Source organism: Glandiceps talaboti, chromosome 7 (assembly GCF_964340395.1).
Source record: "Glandiceps talaboti chromosome 7, keGlaTala1.1, whole genome shotgun sequence".
Taxonomy (NCBI): Eukaryota; Metazoa; Hemichordata; class Enteropneusta; family Spengelidae; genus Glandiceps; species Glandiceps talaboti.
The window spans coordinates 9,635,900-9,657,157 of NC_135555.1; the positions used below are offsets into that span (position 1 = coordinate 9,635,900).

The 21,258-nt window shown below is 36.0% G+C and overlaps 1 protein-coding gene across 1 annotated transcript; it reads right to left on the minus strand.

Annotated features, from left to right (window-relative positions):
- Nucleotides 1–20,330, minus strand: LOC144437685 (ankyrin repeat domain-containing protein 27-like). The gene is made up of 25 exons (XM_078126690.1): nt 20,294–20,330; nt 19,375–19,620; nt 18,433–18,552; nt 17,730–17,789; nt 16,992–17,082; nt 16,579–16,656; nt 15,507–15,661; nt 14,551–14,673; nt 13,797–14,004; nt 13,187–13,328; nt 12,303–12,489; nt 11,714–11,844; nt 11,155–11,237; nt 10,541–10,656; nt 10,119–10,211; nt 9,833–9,941; nt 8,905–9,050; nt 7,975–8,115; nt 7,566–7,733; nt 6,503–6,703; nt 5,730–5,849; nt 5,113–5,271; nt 4,434–4,638; nt 3,545–3,723; nt 1–2,559 (listed from the first exon to the last, which is right to left on the minus strand). Exons 2-25 carry the CDS (start codon nt 19,474–19,476, stop codon nt 1,789–1,791), a joined length of 3,888 nt encoding a protein of 1,295 aa, XP_077982816.1. The 5' UTR covers nt 19,477–19,620; nt 20,294–20,330; the 3' UTR covers nt 1–1,788.
- Between the last annotated feature and the right edge of the window lie 928 nt (nt 20,331–21,258).

Here is a 21,258-nt window from a genome sequence, read left to right on the forward strand (position 1 = left end):
CGCTGTAATGTTTTATTAGCAACTATACATAACCAAATCTGGGGTGCCCTCTTGCAATCCTTGTGTGCAGGATAACTGGAAAATGGTGTACTACAACGTTTACTTTACAATAAGCAAGGGTACAATGCTGTAGACATGCGTATCTAGTACATACCATAGAGCACAATATACAAGATAATATACTTTTCCATTTGTAACAAAAACATTGCAACCAGAGATAAACACCTGGTAACACACATAACTGATGATATGCAAATTGTAAAGGTGAAACTACCATATGCTTGTACCTCACAGCTCATATTTCTGGCATGTTAATATTCTAAGTAGAACCTTGCTAAAAATGTCAGTACAATGTATATATTTTGCAAAGAACCTCAGTTTGCAACTAAGTACTGAATTAAATAAAAAACAATCCATTCGGGGTTTTTTCACATATTTAGAAAGAAAAGATAAGTCTAACTTCAAAATGAGTCAATGCAAAGATTGGCAAGTGAGAAGTAATTTGTTGTAACCATACTCCCCTAGTGACATGTCTAATAGAACAATCCATCACAGAAAACAATAGGGACAAACTAAAATTTGATACAATGGGTAAGGCAGTAGGTATATTATCCTTCTCATTATCAACCATCTTGAATCATCAAAGTATTCTGATTTGATTCCCTTTTGTGAAGATTATATATATTTATTTATATGTCAGTATGCCTATAAATGGTACAAGATACCTTGAACACTTTCATCTGAGGGTTGTAATATTCATATTGATATTAGTATGCCCATAAATGGCACAAGCTATCATTATGTAATGACAAATTGACCAATCATCAAGTTCCTTTTTATGTTCTCCATGTCAATGGCTTTTCCAAGATGGCTGCCTATGACACCAAATCTAACTTCGAAGGGGTTGAAAGGACGTCGTAATAGCTTTAGAAGCAAAAATGAGCCAAAGTCATTCAGGTGATGTTGGAACATCACAGAGAATCATCAAATTACAGGTATTGTCATCTTTCAAACTGGTACACAAAACAAGACACACAAATAGGCAGCATTGAGTTGCCGATATCAGCCAATCAGGTTGACAAGTTGGGGGTCATGCTAAACATATACAACCCTCAACAAAAAAACTTCAAGGTATGACAAAATATATTAAAGTCAGAATACCTTAATTACTCAAAACAGTTACTAGCATGGTCCTGCCATTATTTCAGTGCTGAGGGTTTTTTTATGTTTTATCCCATTTTTCTCAAGAGTTCTATGAATTCAAAACTACAAAATGTTTTGTTTTCTTTAAATTCATCAGAAGGATTAACAGAATCAATTGAACCATAAATACATTTAATCCAATTGGTTTCAGTTTGCACTGATTTCATTGGTGGGAAGAACAATGGCGACCTCTAACCCTAAATATGTCACCTCTGACCTTTATGTAAATCTTGTCATTCAAGGGTTCCATTACATTTTGTACTTCAATTGAAAACATTCATAATAATTTAGATACAACTTTAAGTTTTATTTTTATCAAATAATCACGATTTCTTTCAACTCTCCTCTTGCGTACAACTATTCTAGGCTATCAATACGACCTCTAACTTTTGTACGAAATTTTGATATCATAATTTACAATTTTTTTGTAGTTTACGTCTATATTTTCACAATGTGTATTCTTATATGATACATTCTACTTTGTAAAATGTGATGGATTTTTTAATAATTAGCTATAAGTTCAGCTTGGCTGAATCTTACCAAGACGTAATATTCTCAATATTTTTTCCTATTTTTTTTCCCTCTCTATTCATCATCACCATCCAATAAGTCATGTATCTCTTTCTCCAGGGTGGCTATATCTACATTGGAAGATGTGGAGTCATTGACTTTATCACTGGCATCAAGGTCAAGGTCGAGGTCATCAAGGGTCACCTCAGTGTCAGAGTTTGTATCTTTTGTTTCGTCGACACCACTGTCTATATGCATATCTGTGCATATACTGCCCGTGTTAGCATCTCCCTTCCTGTTGGCATCTTTTTCTGAATTCATTACTTTACTTGTATCATTCTGTTCAATATCTTGCATTGCATTACCTGTTTGTTTTAGTACAGAAACTTTCAGTTCTTTGGCTGGATTAGTTCCTAATACTGGTGCTTTCACCTCCTCAGCAGAATTCCCCATGTCTGCAGTGCTGCCATGACTTGTCTTGCCAGGTATTGCTATACCTGTGGACGATTTCCTTTCACTCTTTGAGTAAGTCCTTTCATCTCCGGCACAATTCTGTATTGATTTAGTTTCTGACACACCGTAATAGTTCTCATCAAAATCACTAAGATCTTTATCATTTGCATCCTCTTCTCTTTCCATGCCATTAGAGCCCTCATCTGAGTTGTTGGGACTTCCAATTTCAAAACTTTTAGTTCGGTGTCTGTTTTGTGTTGATTGAGCATGCATGTCTTGACTAGTTTGATCTTGACCTGCCATATCTAGATCCTCAGTAGAGACAGACGGACTGCTTCTATCATCAGTATCTACATGTTTCAAACGATCCTGATCAAAGTGTTGAATGGAAAGCTGAAATGAACAAAGTTTTTCATACAATCACACAATGTTTGATATTAGAGTTCCACAGGCTGAGTTCATACGCTTTGTAACTCCCAAGCGGTTAACAAGACAAACACACATAACACAACCATTAAAACTATTATAACACAATGTTTTTATCCATGCATGCATTTGATGTTTTAAAATTAGTCACAGTGATGTATGTATGTATGTATGTATGTATGTATGTATGTATGTATGTATGTATGTATGTATGTATGTATGTATGTATGTGTGTATGTATGTATGTATGTATGTATGTATGTATGTATGTATGTATGTATGTGTGTGAATGTGTGTATGTATGTCTGTATGTATGTATGTGTGTATGTGTGTATGTATGTATGTGTATGTGTGTATGTATGTATGTATGTATGTACGTATGTATGTATGTATGTATGTATGTATGTATGTGTGTGTGTGTATGTGTGTATGTGTGTATGTGTGTATGTATGTATGTATGTATGTATGTATGTATGTATGTATGTATGTATGTATGTATGTATGTATGTATGTAACATAGAAGATTTATAATACACCTAATCTTTGCAGGTAAAGCTTAAGGCACTGAAGTATGGGGATAAATTTACTGTACATGTATGGTAGGGGAAATTTTAAAAGAATAAACCAACTTATAAACTTGGCAAATGGAGAAGATTTAGCTTAAAAGTTTAAAGAAACAGGTCTTGAGAGAGTTACAGGAAGATGTCAGAAACTTGGAATGGCAGAGATTGAAAGATTGTTCCATGATGTAGGGCAATATGAGAGAAAAGGATCTCTCACCAAAGGTCTATACCCTTAGGACACAAAGAAGACATCGTCTATAGTATGACAATTGTGCTAGGTTTGGTTGACATTGATTTATACATGTCAGAGACATGACTGTACACAGACAGACGTATGCACGCACACATGGATGGACAATAAATGGATGGACCTAAACTTATGACATTACCTGATGTTTGAGTGGGTCATCTAGTCTTGGTGCACTCATATCTCTTGTAATGGTTTTCTTCAACTCTTTGTCTTTGTCAAAAGTCTGGATTGACTCCCCAAGTTCTCTAAGTTGATTCATATCTGATTCTTCAAAAGCTTTAAATAAGTCTTTCATACTCAGCTGTCTTGTTGGTGAACCTTCAATGTTAAAATATAAACTTCAAAGTTACAGTCTCTGAAATCTGATTATAGCAAGATTCCTACTTGGTTTGACAAAAAATACACAAGATTTTACATAATGTAACTTTCTTCAACAGGTTGGTGGACCAACAATACTAATTAAAAGATAGAGAATTCTTTTCTAGAGAGGGTGGAGTTGGGTGTAAACAATGTTTTGGTTAGAGTTTCAGTCATGTTTGGGTTTGGGCTGTGGTATGTGTTAAGAGTACAGGTAAGATTTGGGGTAAAGGTATGGGTTTGTGTTAGGGGTACAGGTAACATTTGGGGTTGGGTATGGGTTTGGGTTAGGGGTACAGGTAACATTTGGGGTTTGGGTTAGGGGTACAGGTAACATTTGGGGTTGGGTATGGGTTTGGGTTAGGGGTACAGGTAACATTTGGGGTTTGGGTTAGGGGTACAGGTAACATTTGGGGTTGGGGTATGGGTTTGGGTTTGGGTTAGGGGTACAGGTAACATTTGGGATTGGGGTTTCAGTAAGGGATACCGACTCTAAACCACTTGGAGTTAGGTATAAATAAGATTTTATTTATATGGGTACAGAAAACATTTGGCATTTGGGTTGGAGTATTTACAAGGGTCTAGTCCTTCACAAACAAAGCACAGTACTGTCTGTACAACTGTCTCCATAATGTATCCTTACTGTACTGTAGATATTGAACACAACTTACTAGCAGGAATGGCTGGTACTTTATTACCCTGTGTACTTCGTTGACTGGCTGTCTGACCATCCTTAGCTGGAGACCTGGATAAAGTATTGCCACCTTTAGCAGGAGACCTAGACAAGGTGGTGTTGCTGGCAGAAGAACTGTACTCACCACTAGATTCAAAGTAGCCATCCTCAGCATCTTCTAAGATTGATATCACGTCATCATTCTATGACAGTAACAGATATGTATGGTTAGAGGTGGATGGCTTTGACTTGTGTAGAATTTGTACAACTTGGAACATCGAGAAAGGTGATTTCACTGTGTGGCGCATCCTTTTATAGCTGTCATATCAAGTGCAAAATAACAATGTTTCAACAGTTTTTATTATAAGCCCTGTATGTGGTCACTGTAAATATTTACACATTCATTCACCCTTTAACAATGGAAAGTGTGTATGTGTGTGTGTGTGTGTGTGTGTGTGTATGTGTGTGTGTGTATGTGTGTGTGTGTGTGTGTGTGTGTGTATGTATGTATGTATGTATGTATGTATGTATGTATGTATGTATGTATGTATGTATGTATGTATGTATGCATGTATACCTTACACTGTCGTAAAAAGATAAAACAATATCTGTCTGGCTTTTAAAACATCCTTCATACATCTCTGACTGCCCTAGCTAGACTTTAATATGTAACTTACCTGTGCATACTGTAATGGGGTGAGTTGTGCCTTGTTTCTGGCTGTAATATTAGCCCCTGCACCAAGTGTTAACTTGACAAGCTCAAGCTGATTCCACCTAGCAGCTTCATGTAGAGGTGAATTGCCTCTGTGGTTCATTACATTTACACTAGCACCACTCTGACAAAAAAAATATTGGGGTAAAAATCATTATGGGAACATCTGGGGTTACTGTTAATATTCTGCATTTCTGCTTCAAAATGCAAATTTACATGAACACTGTGATATGAAAAATACACACTTTCATGTACTGTGTTCTTTTAATGTGAGAAAATTTCACAAACTATGACATCATTTGCTTCTTCTTAAGCATCATTCTACAGCTGATGTAATTTCATTTGCCTTATCTAGATAAAGGCAAATTTGAAATGATACAGAAAATTTGAATGACACAGAACACTCATTTGAATATATTTGAATATAGTCTGGATGCTCACCTGACTACCTGGCAGGCAAATTAAATTGTGTTGTTGTTGTTGTTGTTGTTGTTGTTGTTGTTGTTGTTGTTGTTGTTGTTTTTTTTTAGTCATCTACTGGGATGAATAAAGTGTTTCTGATTCTGAATACTGGACACTTACCTTCAACAAAAGCTCTGCTACTTGTACATGACCATTCTGACAACAGAAATGTAGAGGAGTGTTCCCTTTACTGTCTCTTGTGTTACCCTTAGCACCATGATTTAACAGGATTGTCATCACCTAGCAACAAAAACACACACACACAACAATACAAACACAAATCAGAATTGACAATTGTATATATTATTCCTCAAATAAATGAGATAATCCCAAGATACGTGAATGCCAGTGTGGTGCACTCGAGGTATTGGCAATGAATGCTTTTGCCAGTTGAAATGACAAATACAAACAACAACAACAACAACAACAACAACCCCCCCCCCCCTTTGAGTATCAACACTGGCACCCACATATCATGTTATGTTATCAAAACCAGTTTCAATGACCTGTGCCATGAGTGACACTGTGTATTAATGTGATTCTGTGTACATAGTAATGTTTTGGTATTGTGCACACATTGATGCAAGAAATCAATGATGGATATGGAATAGGAAGGGGTCTTGTCACTAAGAGCTCAAGATAAGTGGTGATAAAACACTGATGAGTATTGTACAGCTGAGTAAAAATCCAACTAGTTTGGGGGAAAATACAATATCATATAATTATACCTGTATTTGGAAATACAGAGGTACCCCTTGCAACAGTGTATATTTGTCATCATGCATGTCCGGTATTGTGTGTAATACAAGTGTCTACCAGTAGTAAATCCGTTCTATATCATAAAATATTAGTATAGCCTTGGTTTTCATATCATTGATAACTTGTTCACTTACCCCTGGTCTGTTATACTGAGCTGCCAGATGTAACGGTGTACATTGCTGAGTTTTATTTCTACAATTGACGTTAGCTCCTCTACGTATCAGTAAACTGACCAATGACTCATGACCATGAGCTGCTGCGATATGCATGGACGTAAGTCCATTATGATTGGCTGAGTTGGAATGAATCATCTGACTTGAGGAGACCGAGGTACGCTATAAGTAATCACAAGTATACAATCATAACTTATGATAATTCATAATTATATGTTGGTCGACGTATTTTTGTGCAACTGGATTCATATCACTATATCATACATGAGCCATGTTTAACAAAAAATATGGAATATATACTATGGTTGTTCTATGTCATGACAATGCATGTCTACGTCACTGGTTCTGCTTTGTTCGAAATATGAGTCAAAACGTTCAAAATTGTCATTACTTTCCCTGATTTTTCTTTGCTATTACTGTCGCTAGTATAATTATGTTCTCCTCCAATATTTTGCTTCATTCAGCCAGAAAATACTCTTGACCTAAGGTCTGTGCATTATGCATTTCAATTTTCTGTAATTTGGAGCTTAGTGATGACAGCCAATATACCACTTGTCTTTACTTTGGGTTTTACAAATAAAATCTTTTTAAACATGTATGGCTCCCACAACATCACAATAATCAATATTAGGGATGTCTTAGTCAAAATGTTGCATTAGCTCAGAAAGTGAGGTGGGGTGGGGTGGGGGTTCATTTCTATTCTGGATGTGAGACTCTGAAACAGTTCCTTGTTATTTTTATTTATTTTGATGGTAGCATTGCTGCTGTAATTTTTGACATTGAGGAGGTCACATCTTATGAGAGTATCTGGATTAATATCTAATTACATCAAGAATGTGATTTTCATGTACAAGACACACACTTACAATTCATATCTACTGTACAGCTTGATACCTTTCATATTGACAGAGTGGATGACATACCTTATGACTGTTGACACTTTTTCATTTCCATCACTATCTCACAGCTCTCCCAACTATCTATACTACAACACATACATGATTGAGATAGAGGCAATACTTACCCTTTGTAAAGTTTGACATCTCTCACATTGACACAGTGGATGGCAGAGTTTAAGACTGTCAGCTGACATTGTTTCATCTTCGTCACTTTCACTATCACTCAGCCATCCTAATTGGTACCTCACTAATTGTATGTCATTATCAGCGACAGCCTTCAACAGTTTCAGCACCTGCAGAAACAAACGAAGCATGCATCGTATTCAAATACTCCGATTACAATGTTTGCCACACTGGCACTCAAACACCATGGCGGTCCGTTAATATCATTTTCCCATTTCAAAACACATGAACTGAATGGAGAATACATACCTCAATGGCTTGCCTGATTTGCATTGGTATGCCTAGAAGTTTCATTATTCACCACTTTTTTTCTGTTCTTCCTTCAGTTGTCCTATAATATTATCGACCTACCTGTTTTTCTTTTTGTTGTTCAACAGCCGATAACCCTGTAGTTTTAGACTTGATAGGTGATACTTGTACTGAGATTTGATCCATCACTGATGGTCTGACTGGACTTGCTAGCACTGTACTAGCAGTGGGTGGACTTGAAGGCTGGTGAAACAAAACATATCAACTTTTCAGAAATGTAATTTCCACAAATGCATACAGTTATGAGTAACATTGGGGTGCTTACTGCCTTGTTGAAATTTTCACATACACTTGAACAATTTAAATTACATACAATAAAACAATTTACATACATCCAAAAGAAGCTCACGATCAACATAAACTTTGGGAGACAATTTGTGTCTATATACATAGTGACACTGTACAACATATTTCTGATGATGTATTTTTTGTTCAGTTTATTTTCTAGAATGGACTGGCAGATCTTAAACAATTGTGGAATGTATTTAACATGTGATAGGTGTCGGACAAAGTTCTAGACAAATGACCATTTTCATTCAATGTTATCACAACAGTGAAAATGATCATTTACAAATAAGTTCATCACACTTTTTGTATCAAATCTATACCATATATTCATTACAGCACTGGGTAATAAGCCTGTTTTCGTCTCGCGGCAGATCTCACGAGATCCCACATGAGCCATTCTGTCCTTAGCAGCCAGGTGAGGGTGGTCAAGCTGAAAGTGTCAAACACTTAGCAACACTATTGTTCTCAATGTCATCACACATGGCCATGGCGAAAGCTTGACTTCAATCACATGTTTGACAACCATTGTTGCTAGGCATATTTGCATATCTTGTGATATATGCAAAGAGACGTAAAATCCCTTACTGCAATTCCAGGAAAAGTGCAACAACTTGCAAATAAAGTTATAATAATCATAAATACACACACCCAAATGAATAAAACTGTACACCACTCTATACTTACACTGATAAGTTCCTTGTTTTTCTCCATAGCTCTCATAAGTAATCTGGATACTTTGACATTGTGAGCACATAACAATGGTGTTTCCTTCCTACGATTCACTGCTTCTACTGATGCGTTATGTTCTAGTAGGATCTCCACAATACCCTCTGTAGTAAAAAAGTACAATTTGTAAAAAATAAATATCAGGTGATGTGTTTATGTTCTAGCAGGATCTCTACTGTACCCTCCAAAGTTAGTAGAACAATTTGTATATATAACTGTTATCTGTCAATGATTGCACACTTGCAATATTGATGGTACACTTGAAAAGACACAATGAGAAAATGGTGCGCATTAACATTAAAGATTCCGGCCACATGTGGTGAAAGAAGCTCTTTCTTTATTTCTAGATGTGTGAAGAAATGAACATAACTTACCATATCCCCACCTAGAAGTGTGGTGCAATGGTGTATCTCCTTGTAAATTAGCTACATAACTTACCATATCCCCACCTAGAAGCATGATGCAATGGTGTATCTCCTTGTAAATTGCCTACATAACTTACCATATCCCCACCTAGAAGCATGATGCAATGGTGTATCTCCTTGTAAATTGCCTACATAACTTACCATATCCCCACCTAGAAGTGTGGTGCAATGGTGTATCTCCTTGTAAATTAGCTACATAACTTACCATATCCCCACCTAGAAGCATGATGCAATGGTGTATCTCCTTGTAAATTAGCTACATAACTTACCATATCCCCACCTAGAAGTGTGGTGCAATGGTGTATCTCCTTGTAAATTAGCTACATAACTTACCATATCCCCACCTAGAAGTGTGGTGCAATGGTGTATCTCCTTGTAAATTAGCTACATAACTTACCATATCCCCACCTAGAAGCATGATGCAATGGTGTATCTCCTAGTAAATTAGCTACATAACTTACCATATCCCCACCGAGAAGCATGATGCAATGGTGTATCTCCTTGTAAATTAGCTGCATTGACATCCACAGGAACAATAGCCTTGTCAAAGTACACAACAGCTTTTACACACTGAAAAACAAAACGACAGCTAGTCCTTAATATCATTAAAATCTAATAGAAGTACGATCAATGTTTTGAAAGTATGTGTCTATTGTTATGGTGTCATTTGTCTACAGTATATACAAAAAAATAATGGTTATTTTCAGCATGCAAGGTTAAAGATGGCAAGAGGAAATCATTACTTACATCTTCATGTCCATTGGCACAACATTGATGTAATGGTGTATTTCCATCATTATCAGCTAAGTTAGGACTACCACGACAATCTAGGAGTAAAAGCTGTACAAAGAGAGTGGAGAGAAAATGAATTGGTGAGCTCATTCACTGACGGCAGAACAGCTTGTTACATATATACATTAGAACTACCAGGAGAAGAAGCTGTATGAAGAGAGTGGAGAGAAACTGAGTTCATTCACTGATAACAGAACAGGAACTAATTTGCAAATCAAACATATGCTGTAACTATATGGGGTTGTTAAAGTAATGTTCTTTTTTTAGCATAAACTTTGATCTTTTCAGTTACAATACACTACTGAATCCTCCTTAGTGTGTGATATCTCATTTATTTTGAGCTTACATTTAGAGTGTCATTTTGGGTTTATACTTACAGTGGCATTTTGATGACCTCTTTGACATGCTAGATGTAGTGGTGTAGAGCCATGGTAATCAGTGGCATTTATCACACCACCTCTTTTCACAAGTAATTCAATAATTTTAGCCTGACCTGAAACAAAGAAGAAATTTATGTCGGGAAAATTTGACTAAAACTAAGTATAATTGTGAAAGCAAAGTTGTCAATTTTCTGTCAAACAAATTTTAAAACATACATGCTAATTGGCCAAGAAGTACTAACATGCTCTTCCACTAGTCCCTCTGGCCAATTAGAGACTGGCTTTGTAACAGAACATTCCACATAACACCAATAACACCAAAGTAAAGCATTTACTATATGTACTACAATCGTTTATAGCAGCCATATAAAATGTAAAAGTATACTAATTCATTTACTAATTGACCACATTAGAAAGGCCACATGCTAGGCTTGTAAATAAACTAATTGAAAAAGTATACTTTTACACTTGATATGAATGCTATAAACAAGTGTAGCACATAGAGAAAATGCTTTACTTCAGTGTTACTAGTTGTAATATGAATGCTATAAACGAGTGTAGCACATGGACAAAAGTGCTTTACTTCAGTGTTACTAGTTGCATTTCCTTACCATATGAAGCTGCTATATGTAAAGCTGTACATCCTCTGTCATCTCTTGAGAACACTGTCACAGTTGATGGGTCATTTCTTTTCCTGAAAAAGTGGAACAACAAGACACTGACTAATGGAAAGATAAAAGTGAAGGGTTTTTTGACAAATGTATATATCCTTGATTGCGACATCCTTGGCTTTTAATGTTTTATTTGTCATACACCAGTATCTCACATGTGTTGAACTACAATGGTTGATATCCTTGTAGGAGCAGTTACAAGGGAACACTGACTGGGTAACATGAAGGATAAACAGGTAGTTGCTCAAACACAAAGACCTACATGGTCCAATAATTTTGAAAAGTTATCATGACACAAAAATGATACACAGTGGGAAGTCAACAACTCCTCATTTGGTTGAAAATATACCAAGGTTCCCAGTTACTGCAAGCTAAACTTATGAAATACAATGACTTGAGTAAATCTTTACATGGGGATGACATGTAAATTTTGTAGATGCCTTTAAAATCATTTGTCAGACGGTGTAAACATTTGAAATGATTTGGTTAGATTTCTTACCTTTCAACAAGCGCTGCACATTTTTCACAGGAACACAGTGGATGACACATCCCTTCAGACACGGCTCTCTGATCTCTAGAACTCAGTTGTAACATTCTCTCTACATCTTCCAAACTGCCTTCTTTAATGTGCTGGTGATTAATATACAAATAAATACATCAAGTCTATACACCTGCCAATTACAATACTTGTCGGTACAAGTACATAGGATACTTTTCCCATTACAATTTTATTTCAGAGATTCAATTTTTATTTGAAATGGAAATTAGCCTTCATGTCATCATATCTTATTTCACAGCTTTGATGAAATATACACAGTCTAGGTGAAAAAAGGTATACCAATAGTTACTAGAATTTCATTTTTTACTTTTTATCTTAAACATATCTATGTATGAGTGTACATTCACTTTTCCTCTGCATTTATCAAGTATAAAAATCTTTCAAATTTTTTTGGACCTAGCTACACTCACATCGACTTACTATTGTACCTATGTCACTGGCGATTTTTGTTTATGTGTGATGACACACTTTGAAAGACAGAACATTTTTAAAAAGTAATATGACACAGACACCATGCACCAATACTCACCTCAAACAACACATCGATACTTTGGGTGGTATCTCCATCAAAGCTATCTTGTCGTTGCCATGGCATTTGAACAGATGGTGCAGTAGAGATACCTAGTTTTGGAGGACTGCTCTTCCCGGCCATCATATTAGCTAAATTACCACTTTTTACATGCTCTACAGCTGCCTCAATGGAAGCCATATAAAATCTACAAGAAAATAATCAATTCATCAACTTTATTGTATTCTTTGGTGTCCTGGGGAGATGTTGATGAAAGAGATAGACAGAATAAATGAGAGAATGGGTGTAGCAGAAACACAGGGGAGAGAGAGGGGGGAGGGAGAGAGAGAGAGAGAGAGAGAGAGAGAGAGAGAGAGAGAGAGAGAGAGAGAGAGAGAGAGAGAGAGAGAGAGAGGCAGAGAGAGACAGAGAGAGACAGGCAGAGAGAGACAGAGAGAGACAGAGAGAGACAGAGAGAGACAGAGACAGAGAGAGACAGAGGCAGAGACAGAGACAGACAGACAGACAGACAGACAGACAGACAGAGACAGAGAGAGATAGATAGCCAGGCACAGACAGACAGACAGACAGACAGACAGACAGAGACAGACAGACAGACAGACAGACAGACAGACAGACAGACAGAGACACAGACAGAGATAGAGATAGGGACAGAGAGAGGCAGAGAGGAGACAGCAACAGAGCAAGAGAAAGACAGAGAGACAGTGTTTATGTGGTGGGGTGTCAAAAAGAGAAAGCGAGCCAGTCAAACTAAGAGACACAGAAACAAAGGAAATTAAAATGGCCGTAGAAAACAGAAATTGGTAAGCAAGGATATGTAGAGAATATTAAGAGAAATCTTTTCCCACAGTGGACATGAAGACCAGTCACACCAGCACACTTACCCAAATTCATCATTAGATGGTTTAGAGAATCTAAAGTTCTGCATGTAGGTGAGATTTGCCAACCAGTTTGCAATGTCTGATTTGACCACTAAGAAGACCAGTATAGGAAGAAGATCATCGGTTGTAATCGGACTAATCAGTGCTACAATGAGGAAACAAAAATAACTGGTTATATTAAATTCATCAAAACTTCAAAGTTTTTCAATATTGAATATGAAAAAAAAAATAGCAAACACAAACAATCATGCCTTCAACTTTATATGCAGCTATAAAAGAAAATTATTTACTTTTCTTGATGCTGTGTATTTAACATATGAAATATGCAACAAAATGAAAGAGAATAGATAATGTTTGTTTGGAAGTGGCAAAAAGCTGACTCAAGGTGTAAGATATTGATAGTATATTCATATTCCCGATGTGGCAACTTGAAGACACTCTTTTACAAAGGTGAAAACAAGGTGACAACATGTGTGGCAATGAGACTGCATCACATGTCTCTAGCCTCTGACAGCCATCTCAATATATCTAAAAAACCAAACCTGACAGAATTCACCGCACACTCCCTAAAAAAAGTTCATGTCCTACTGACAATGACATTACATGAACTTACTATTTTTTCTTCTTCGTAGAGATGCGTGCGTAATTGTCATAATAGTTCTTCTAAGACAGTATAGTTTCTCTAGAGGTGTTGAGTATTTATTAAGATCAGACAATTCTCGTCTAGCTCTTGGTACATTCTGTGTAAACTGTGCTCTAATACCAAGGTCCTTCAGCTGCAGTTCAGCCAAATTTCTATTTATCTTATTCAAGTTGGCATCCTGCAGAATAAAAACAAAAAGTAATGACAAGCATTATCTCCTGTACTTACTCCAATAATAAAGTCTTTGTTATAGTTCTTGTTTACTGACTACAACACATCAACATTAATATTGACTCCATTTAGTCCCTGTGCCTACATTCTGCTGTATTCTCCAAAGCAAAGTAACGAGAGCACTATGCCCTGTCAATAATATGAAAATAACTTGAAGTGGTTTGGTGAGTGATTTTCATATTACCAACATTTTTTTTTTCATTTTGAAATTTAAAATTGATAGCATAGCAAATCAGCCAGTAGACCCCAGATACTGCCTTCACGTTCTCTAACTGACAACTTAACCAGTCTCTGGGCATTCTTGTGAAAAAGGTGAATAGAGAACACTGCAAGACTACTCTTTGCCACTATTCATCTCTAAGCTTTCTTATGGCGAACACTGCATTCTGATGTACAACAATGCTGAGAAAAGAATGAATGATATCAAATCTGTACCTGGTACACACCTTCAAATAATCAACATCTCTTTTTCATATCTAAATCTCACTTTTACCTCTCTAGCATAGAAAGTACTGACAGCCTTGAATACTTTCTTGAAGACACCATTCATGACATAGGTTTCCATAGCAACTTTCAAATTATCCATGAAGCTTCTATTTATCTTGACAGCTTTCCTCTGTTTATAGAAAGAAAAGAAACACATAAGTATGTAAGTTTGTAATAACAAGGTCGAATAAATTTTACTACTATTACAATTCGATGTAGTGTACTCTGCGCGATTTCTTTTCAGCTCTTATGTTTACTGTCACTTGTTTCTTTGTGAGCGGCTGTTACCTACATCTGACACAATACCATAGATTTCCTCAAGCCACACTAGAGTGCTGAGTGAATTTAATACTCAACAAATGAGAATGCGTAATGCACTGAAACAAATGTGTACAGTACTTCAGAGTGCTAGGTTAGAAAAGAACACAGAGCACAGACAACGATGTTATCGTTATTGTTTCGTGGTTCTTGTTCTTTCAATTTCAAACGTTGAGTGTTATATTGTAAGATGGATTCTGTTTGGCTATTCGTAAGTATGAGACTATGGTATTGTGTCAGATGTAGGTAATGGGCAGTCACAAAAGAACAAACGACAGTAAACGTAACACCTAAAAAGAATCGTGCTGAGTACACTACATCAGAGTTTAATCAGATTGACTACTACAACTACTACTACTAGGTAGTACTCTTATTCAAATTAAACTACTGATGGTTTTTGTCAGAATGGAAACAATACAAAGGTGTCATGACTGAAAATAGTTTGCAACTCTTTATGATTATGTCTCACTTGGAGTTCACATACATAGCACTGGGGAAAATAATTTAATTTTTTTTTTGAACATTTTGACTGACAATTTGATTACCATGATGACATTGACACATGTTGTTATGATGTAGAATGGCCAGGATATACATCCTGTATTTTCAGTTTTAACACTAGGTTTGTGAGTTGTATGAACTTACATGGTAGCTATCCTTGAGGGCAGTTTGTACAGACTTGGTAAATAGTGCATTAGCGGCATCTATACAGTATCTAAGTGACTCTGCCTCTAGTCTTTGGTAGGTTTTATTAAAGAAATCAATCATCTCATCCACTTGGCGTTGTGATCGCTTGCTGACTGTGTACAGAAAAATAGGAAGATTTTAAAATTCATTTTCTCACTGTAATGAAAAGAATCATTACAATGGCAAGATAGGTATCGACAAGCTATGACAGACACACACTCACTACTATTGTGACACTGATGATACACTCCTCCCTGGGTGGTAGCGTATATCATACCTTATTACATGAATAACTGACCTGGAGGGTAGCATCTATCATAGCTTATTACATGTACAACTGACATGGAAAATTTCTAGGTTTATCAATTATAAAAGAATGGATCATTCTATGGGAATACCCATACAGTACTTTTATCTTTGTATATATCTGTTGTACTTTCAATGTACAAATTTGTTTACAAAATGTATTTCCTGTATTCATTTTATCTCAATTTGCAGGGAGATTTTGTCATCAGCACCTATAAATGTAATACTACATGTAATATACTGCATGTCATACCAATAGTTTAATGTTTGTATCTGTCTCAGTTATTCAAAACCAATCTCACCACTGTTGTATATAAAGATTTTGAGATCACACTTTTTTCTGACTATACGAAGAGTTTGATATTGAAGGTATTATTGGAGCCTACTACAAATAAAGTTAATGGAATTTCATAAAAGAACAGGATAGTAGTGGTTGAACAGTTCAGTATAGAGGTATGGCATAACACACCAGTATTGTTAGGACACAACAGCTGAAGAATAAATCTTGTAGCTCTCCTTTGCAATTAAATAACTATGTACCCCTTGTTCTAACTGTGAGGATTGGGGACATTGGGGGGAGTATGTGACAGAAATGGCTTGTCTATACCACAATGTTTAAAATTTCTCTCCTACATAATTTAATAACTACATGTATGTACCCCTTGTTCTAATTGCGGAGTAGGGACAATGAGTGGGTATGTGATAGAAGTGAAGATAACCCTACCTTTTTGACCCCACAGAAAATCAGTGCAGTCTTCCAGACTATCCAGATTTACCAAGAATGGTTGATCATCTGTCTCAACTAAAAAAAAATCAATAGTAGTTGTGAATAGCATGAAATAGTTGCACAATGAATGGTCCAACTGGGTTTTTTTTTACTCATATCTGATCTTCCATCCCACCCTCCATTCCTATCCACATCACAAGAAATAAGAATACTTCATATGTATTGCCACAATAAACGAATTAAATTTTGCAGAACAACTAAATGCTTGATAATTTAGTCATTTTTAAGAAATGTTCATAAATTTTTTTCAGCGATTTTTGCCGGTAAGAAATAGATGAGCCATATACCCATGGTGTTAGTTTTCATTTATTTTACAAACATAACATGGAAAGCAGAAAGCTTTTACGTACCTGTTCCTCCCTCCAGTAGTTGGTCAACACATAGTACTCTGAAACTTTCATCTCTGTTGTTGAAAAAGGTTTCTTCAAATAACACCCTTACCTGAAGAGATAAAAATTGAAATGTTACACAGTGATTAAATAAATTTATCATACAACAAGTTATACACCAATGACTTGGTAAAGACCTTAAACCCCAATGTCTGAATCCAGGGGCTTGGGCTTTTATTATTATCTTATCATTGGCGCCATAAAAATTATTATTCTTTTGTTTAGGACTAAGAGTTTTCATAGCTTTTCCTGACAAATGTTTTGCACACCTAAATTTCAATCCTCACCCTTAAAGTGGGCATATGGATTGGGGATATTTATTTTGGATTTTTTTAATTTATAAAACAATTTTATCATTGGCTTGCTACTTGAAATCAATGTGAAGCAACATATACTAAGTCCTTGTTTGTAACTCAATAAATTGCAAAAGATTAATAAAATGTGTAAAATCTTCGTTATTGTACGAACAATAATAAACTTTGTACACATTTTTAGCTACTTGGCCACTTTAAGTAATGTTAAGATTGTATACCTTACAGATTTCATTCATTATGACAAGTTGATATCTACGTAGATATAAACCATAATACTAATAATATGAGAGCAATCAGATGAATGAACTATAATGACCTTCTGTTTGTAAATTCCATACAAAAAAGTGGTTGCCCTGAGAGCATGAAATTCAAATGAAAGACTCACTGATTTGACTTCTTTGAAGCCATTTGTTGTAGTGATAATGTCCCCTGTCACTTTCACTTCCTGCAAGAAAATACAGAGTACCAAGTTTTACGACTATTCATTCTCAAACTTATTCTTCCCACAAACAATAATAGACTGGAAAAAGCTCATGCTTGAAGATGGTTTAGAAAAGACTGGACCTGTTCATGCTTTTAAAGCATCTATCAGGCTCAGTGACCTATCTCTCTCTGTTGATGATATACCAGTTATCTGGTCATTTGATGTTCTACAGTAAACTACAGAACTGCTGGGGTTGTACAGCTACACAATGTGCCCATTATAATAGTTTGCAGTGAGTGTTTCAAAACACACAGAACAAGGTATACATTACAACTACAGTCAATTTTCTTCCATTTCTATGGCAACATCAACTGACTAAGGAACCTGCTGTGGAAAAAATTCTCTAAAGTAGTGTGCTATGATTTTCATGACATTTTCATGGAGCAGACATGTTGGAATCCTCATAGTGCATATATCCAGTGCTAACAAGACCAGGAAAATGACACAAAGACAGATGTGTAATCTCTATTACTGGGGAAATGGTTGCTTCCTTGTGGCCATCAATAAAAAAAAAAGTGTTACTCATACATTATCAGATTCAATAGCATTTTCCTAGTTTTATTTGTGATTGGTAGTAGTTTTATTTGTGATTGTTTTTTTTTACCTTGTCACTGACTGTGACATATGTCTGTGAGTTGTTCTGGACAGATCGTAGAATGTGATTTTCCATATCACTGGAAGTCTGGGAATGTCTGGAAAATGTACCAGACCTTGGAATACAGATCTGAAAAACAATCAGAAATTATGTAATTGACAAATAAAACATACACATGAAGTGCCTGACATAGTTCTTTAAGTGCAGTAGTCATCAAATCCACCTCAGGATCCCATGCTACACAAACCCAACCAGTAATTTGGGATGCTGAAACAACACTGTGTTTCTAGAAATTCTGAGCAGATATTCATGTGATTTACAAAAGATTTTTCCTTCTAGTGACCTCAAATGTTACGAAAATGCACCAATGTTCAATGTAGCCACATCAGAAATTTGAATGTATGAGAGGTTGCACAGTGATTATTGGAACATTATGTATCAGACAACCCTTGGAGTTAAAGCACTTCCTTTATTCAGACATAATACAAAAGACTTCCTCTGTGTCAATGGTCAACTAAAATAGATTTTATGTATCTCTACATGATGGTGAAAGTGACAAATGAATGGAAAACCAAGCAAGAGTTTAAAAGATTGATATTGCCAAAATACAATATTCCATTCTAGGACATAACATGCCTGGACATGACGTAAAACTACAAATACTGGGTATGTATCTTTCAATGTACACAAGTAAATGATTCGGGGGAAACTGATAGGGCTTTACATTTAAAGGACCGTGCTTCAATCCCAGGTTCTCACATTAGTTTTATCTTATCAGAGTAGCCATAATGATTACGAGGAATCGTTCTTTTGTTCTGAACCAACTTTTCTATAACTTTGCCACAAAACTGTTTTTCACACCTAAATTTTAATCCCAACCTGAACTGGGCCTTTCAATTATGCATGTTCAAGATTAATAACTCACATATTACCCAATAGTTCTGTACTTACTGTCCATCTGTTATCTGCAGCTTTCTCATATAGTTGTTTATATTTAGATTGCATAAGATGGAAAAATCGATTTTCTGCAATATCTTCATCATAGGTTTCCATGACTGCAGCAGTTATATTCCCTTTAATTGTTGCTGGATTTTTTTTTTAAAATGTCTTTATGTTTTATACCAGTTTATCACATGGTTGTTTGGTATCGTTTGTTTTGAGTTCATCACACGATTCAGTTAATACGATTCTTGGGTCCTGAAATAAACCAATCAAACAAAACAAAATACTACAGGTATAAGCCATGATACATGTACTATCAATCAAAACCTCATTACCCAGTGTATTTGCATCATTATTCTACATCCAACAAAAAAACTGTACATTTAAATTTTAAACATGAGGGTTGAATCACAGTCTAGCTGCCTACATGGTTTGGCTAAAACATGGCGATTGTGCGTCGTACCACGGTCGCTGTTATCATGTGATACGGGGACTGTTGACTATAGTACGCTATCTATCTACGGGGATTCCGACACGTCTTCATACATAAACATGGACCGCTAGAGTCCCCATGTGGTAGCCACCCGGGGTAGCCAAAGCTATTTGACGAGTCATTTTTAACTGAAAAACAAACAGGTCATTCAATACAAGAATACCTGTGACAGTACGAACCAATGGTATGTATGTACATCCGTCAACATTTTGACAACATTAAACATATGAATAAACACGAAGATTTCATTATTATTGAAGTTTTCAATGACGTTTCCGTACAAAGTTCGGTTGAACAAATCACGTTAAATGACACCTTAGGACAAAACTATTGGGAGTACTTCCCTGCACGAATAAACAACACATAACTCGTGATTTAGGGAGACAAATTTCACTCACATATGCTAGAATTACAGATAAATTTACAAAACTTTACCTGGGCTTGTCATTCTAAGGCAAGCAAGTCGCCATTTTGAATACGCAATAAGGAATGGTTGTGCGTTGATTCTTACCTATTGTTCATGTTGACCCACTTTCCATTGTAAGAGGTCATGGCCCGGGGAGGGGAGGAAATATTATTCATTTCATTATCATCTTCTTTTCTTAATTTAGATATCATCAGATATGTCTGTCTAAATGAGCAACATTTAGGAATTGAAAAAAGTTATGAGTTTTATATACAGATCAGCCACCGTGTAGGCCTAGTAGTTCAACTTTTAGTTGCAATAAAGCTAACGACAAAGAAAACCAAAGCTTATATAAACACTGGTAAATAGAATGACATTTATGACCGAAACAGTAATTTAGAAAATATAGCTGCATAGATATCTGAATTAATAGCCTGGGCCTCCCTCTGTGATACAGACCATATTTTAATATGTCGAGTGTTGTTAGCGATACTGACTCACGCCATCATAATATTATTTATACAACAGTAACAATGCTGTAAGCTTAGATCTCGTACTTGTAGTACATAATATGACATCACTGAAAGTAGTTGAGAAAGTAATTCAAAAGAAATTTTCTTATTGGGGAATGTCATGAAATGTGGCTTTAGGCCTTCGGGACAGGGAACCTTTCGACAATGCAATCTAGTCATCTTTCATCTAGAAAGTAATTGTTTAGTTTTGATAACTTATACTTGAATGCACTAAAAGAATGTATAATAGTGGTCTAAGTGAAACTGCAACACTTGCTGTCTTCACCGTGACGCCGAATGCGAATGTGCTTATTTTTACTAGCGCCCTCTTGCGATGGTTACACGTGTATATAGAACTGCACAGAACAGTCGGGAACATTCTGAGCTAAGAACCCTGGCTGGTGATGTCACAGGAACATGTAACCCCCGGGATATAACCCGGCTTGTATATGGTGCTTTTGTCAAATATAAAATGCTATAGT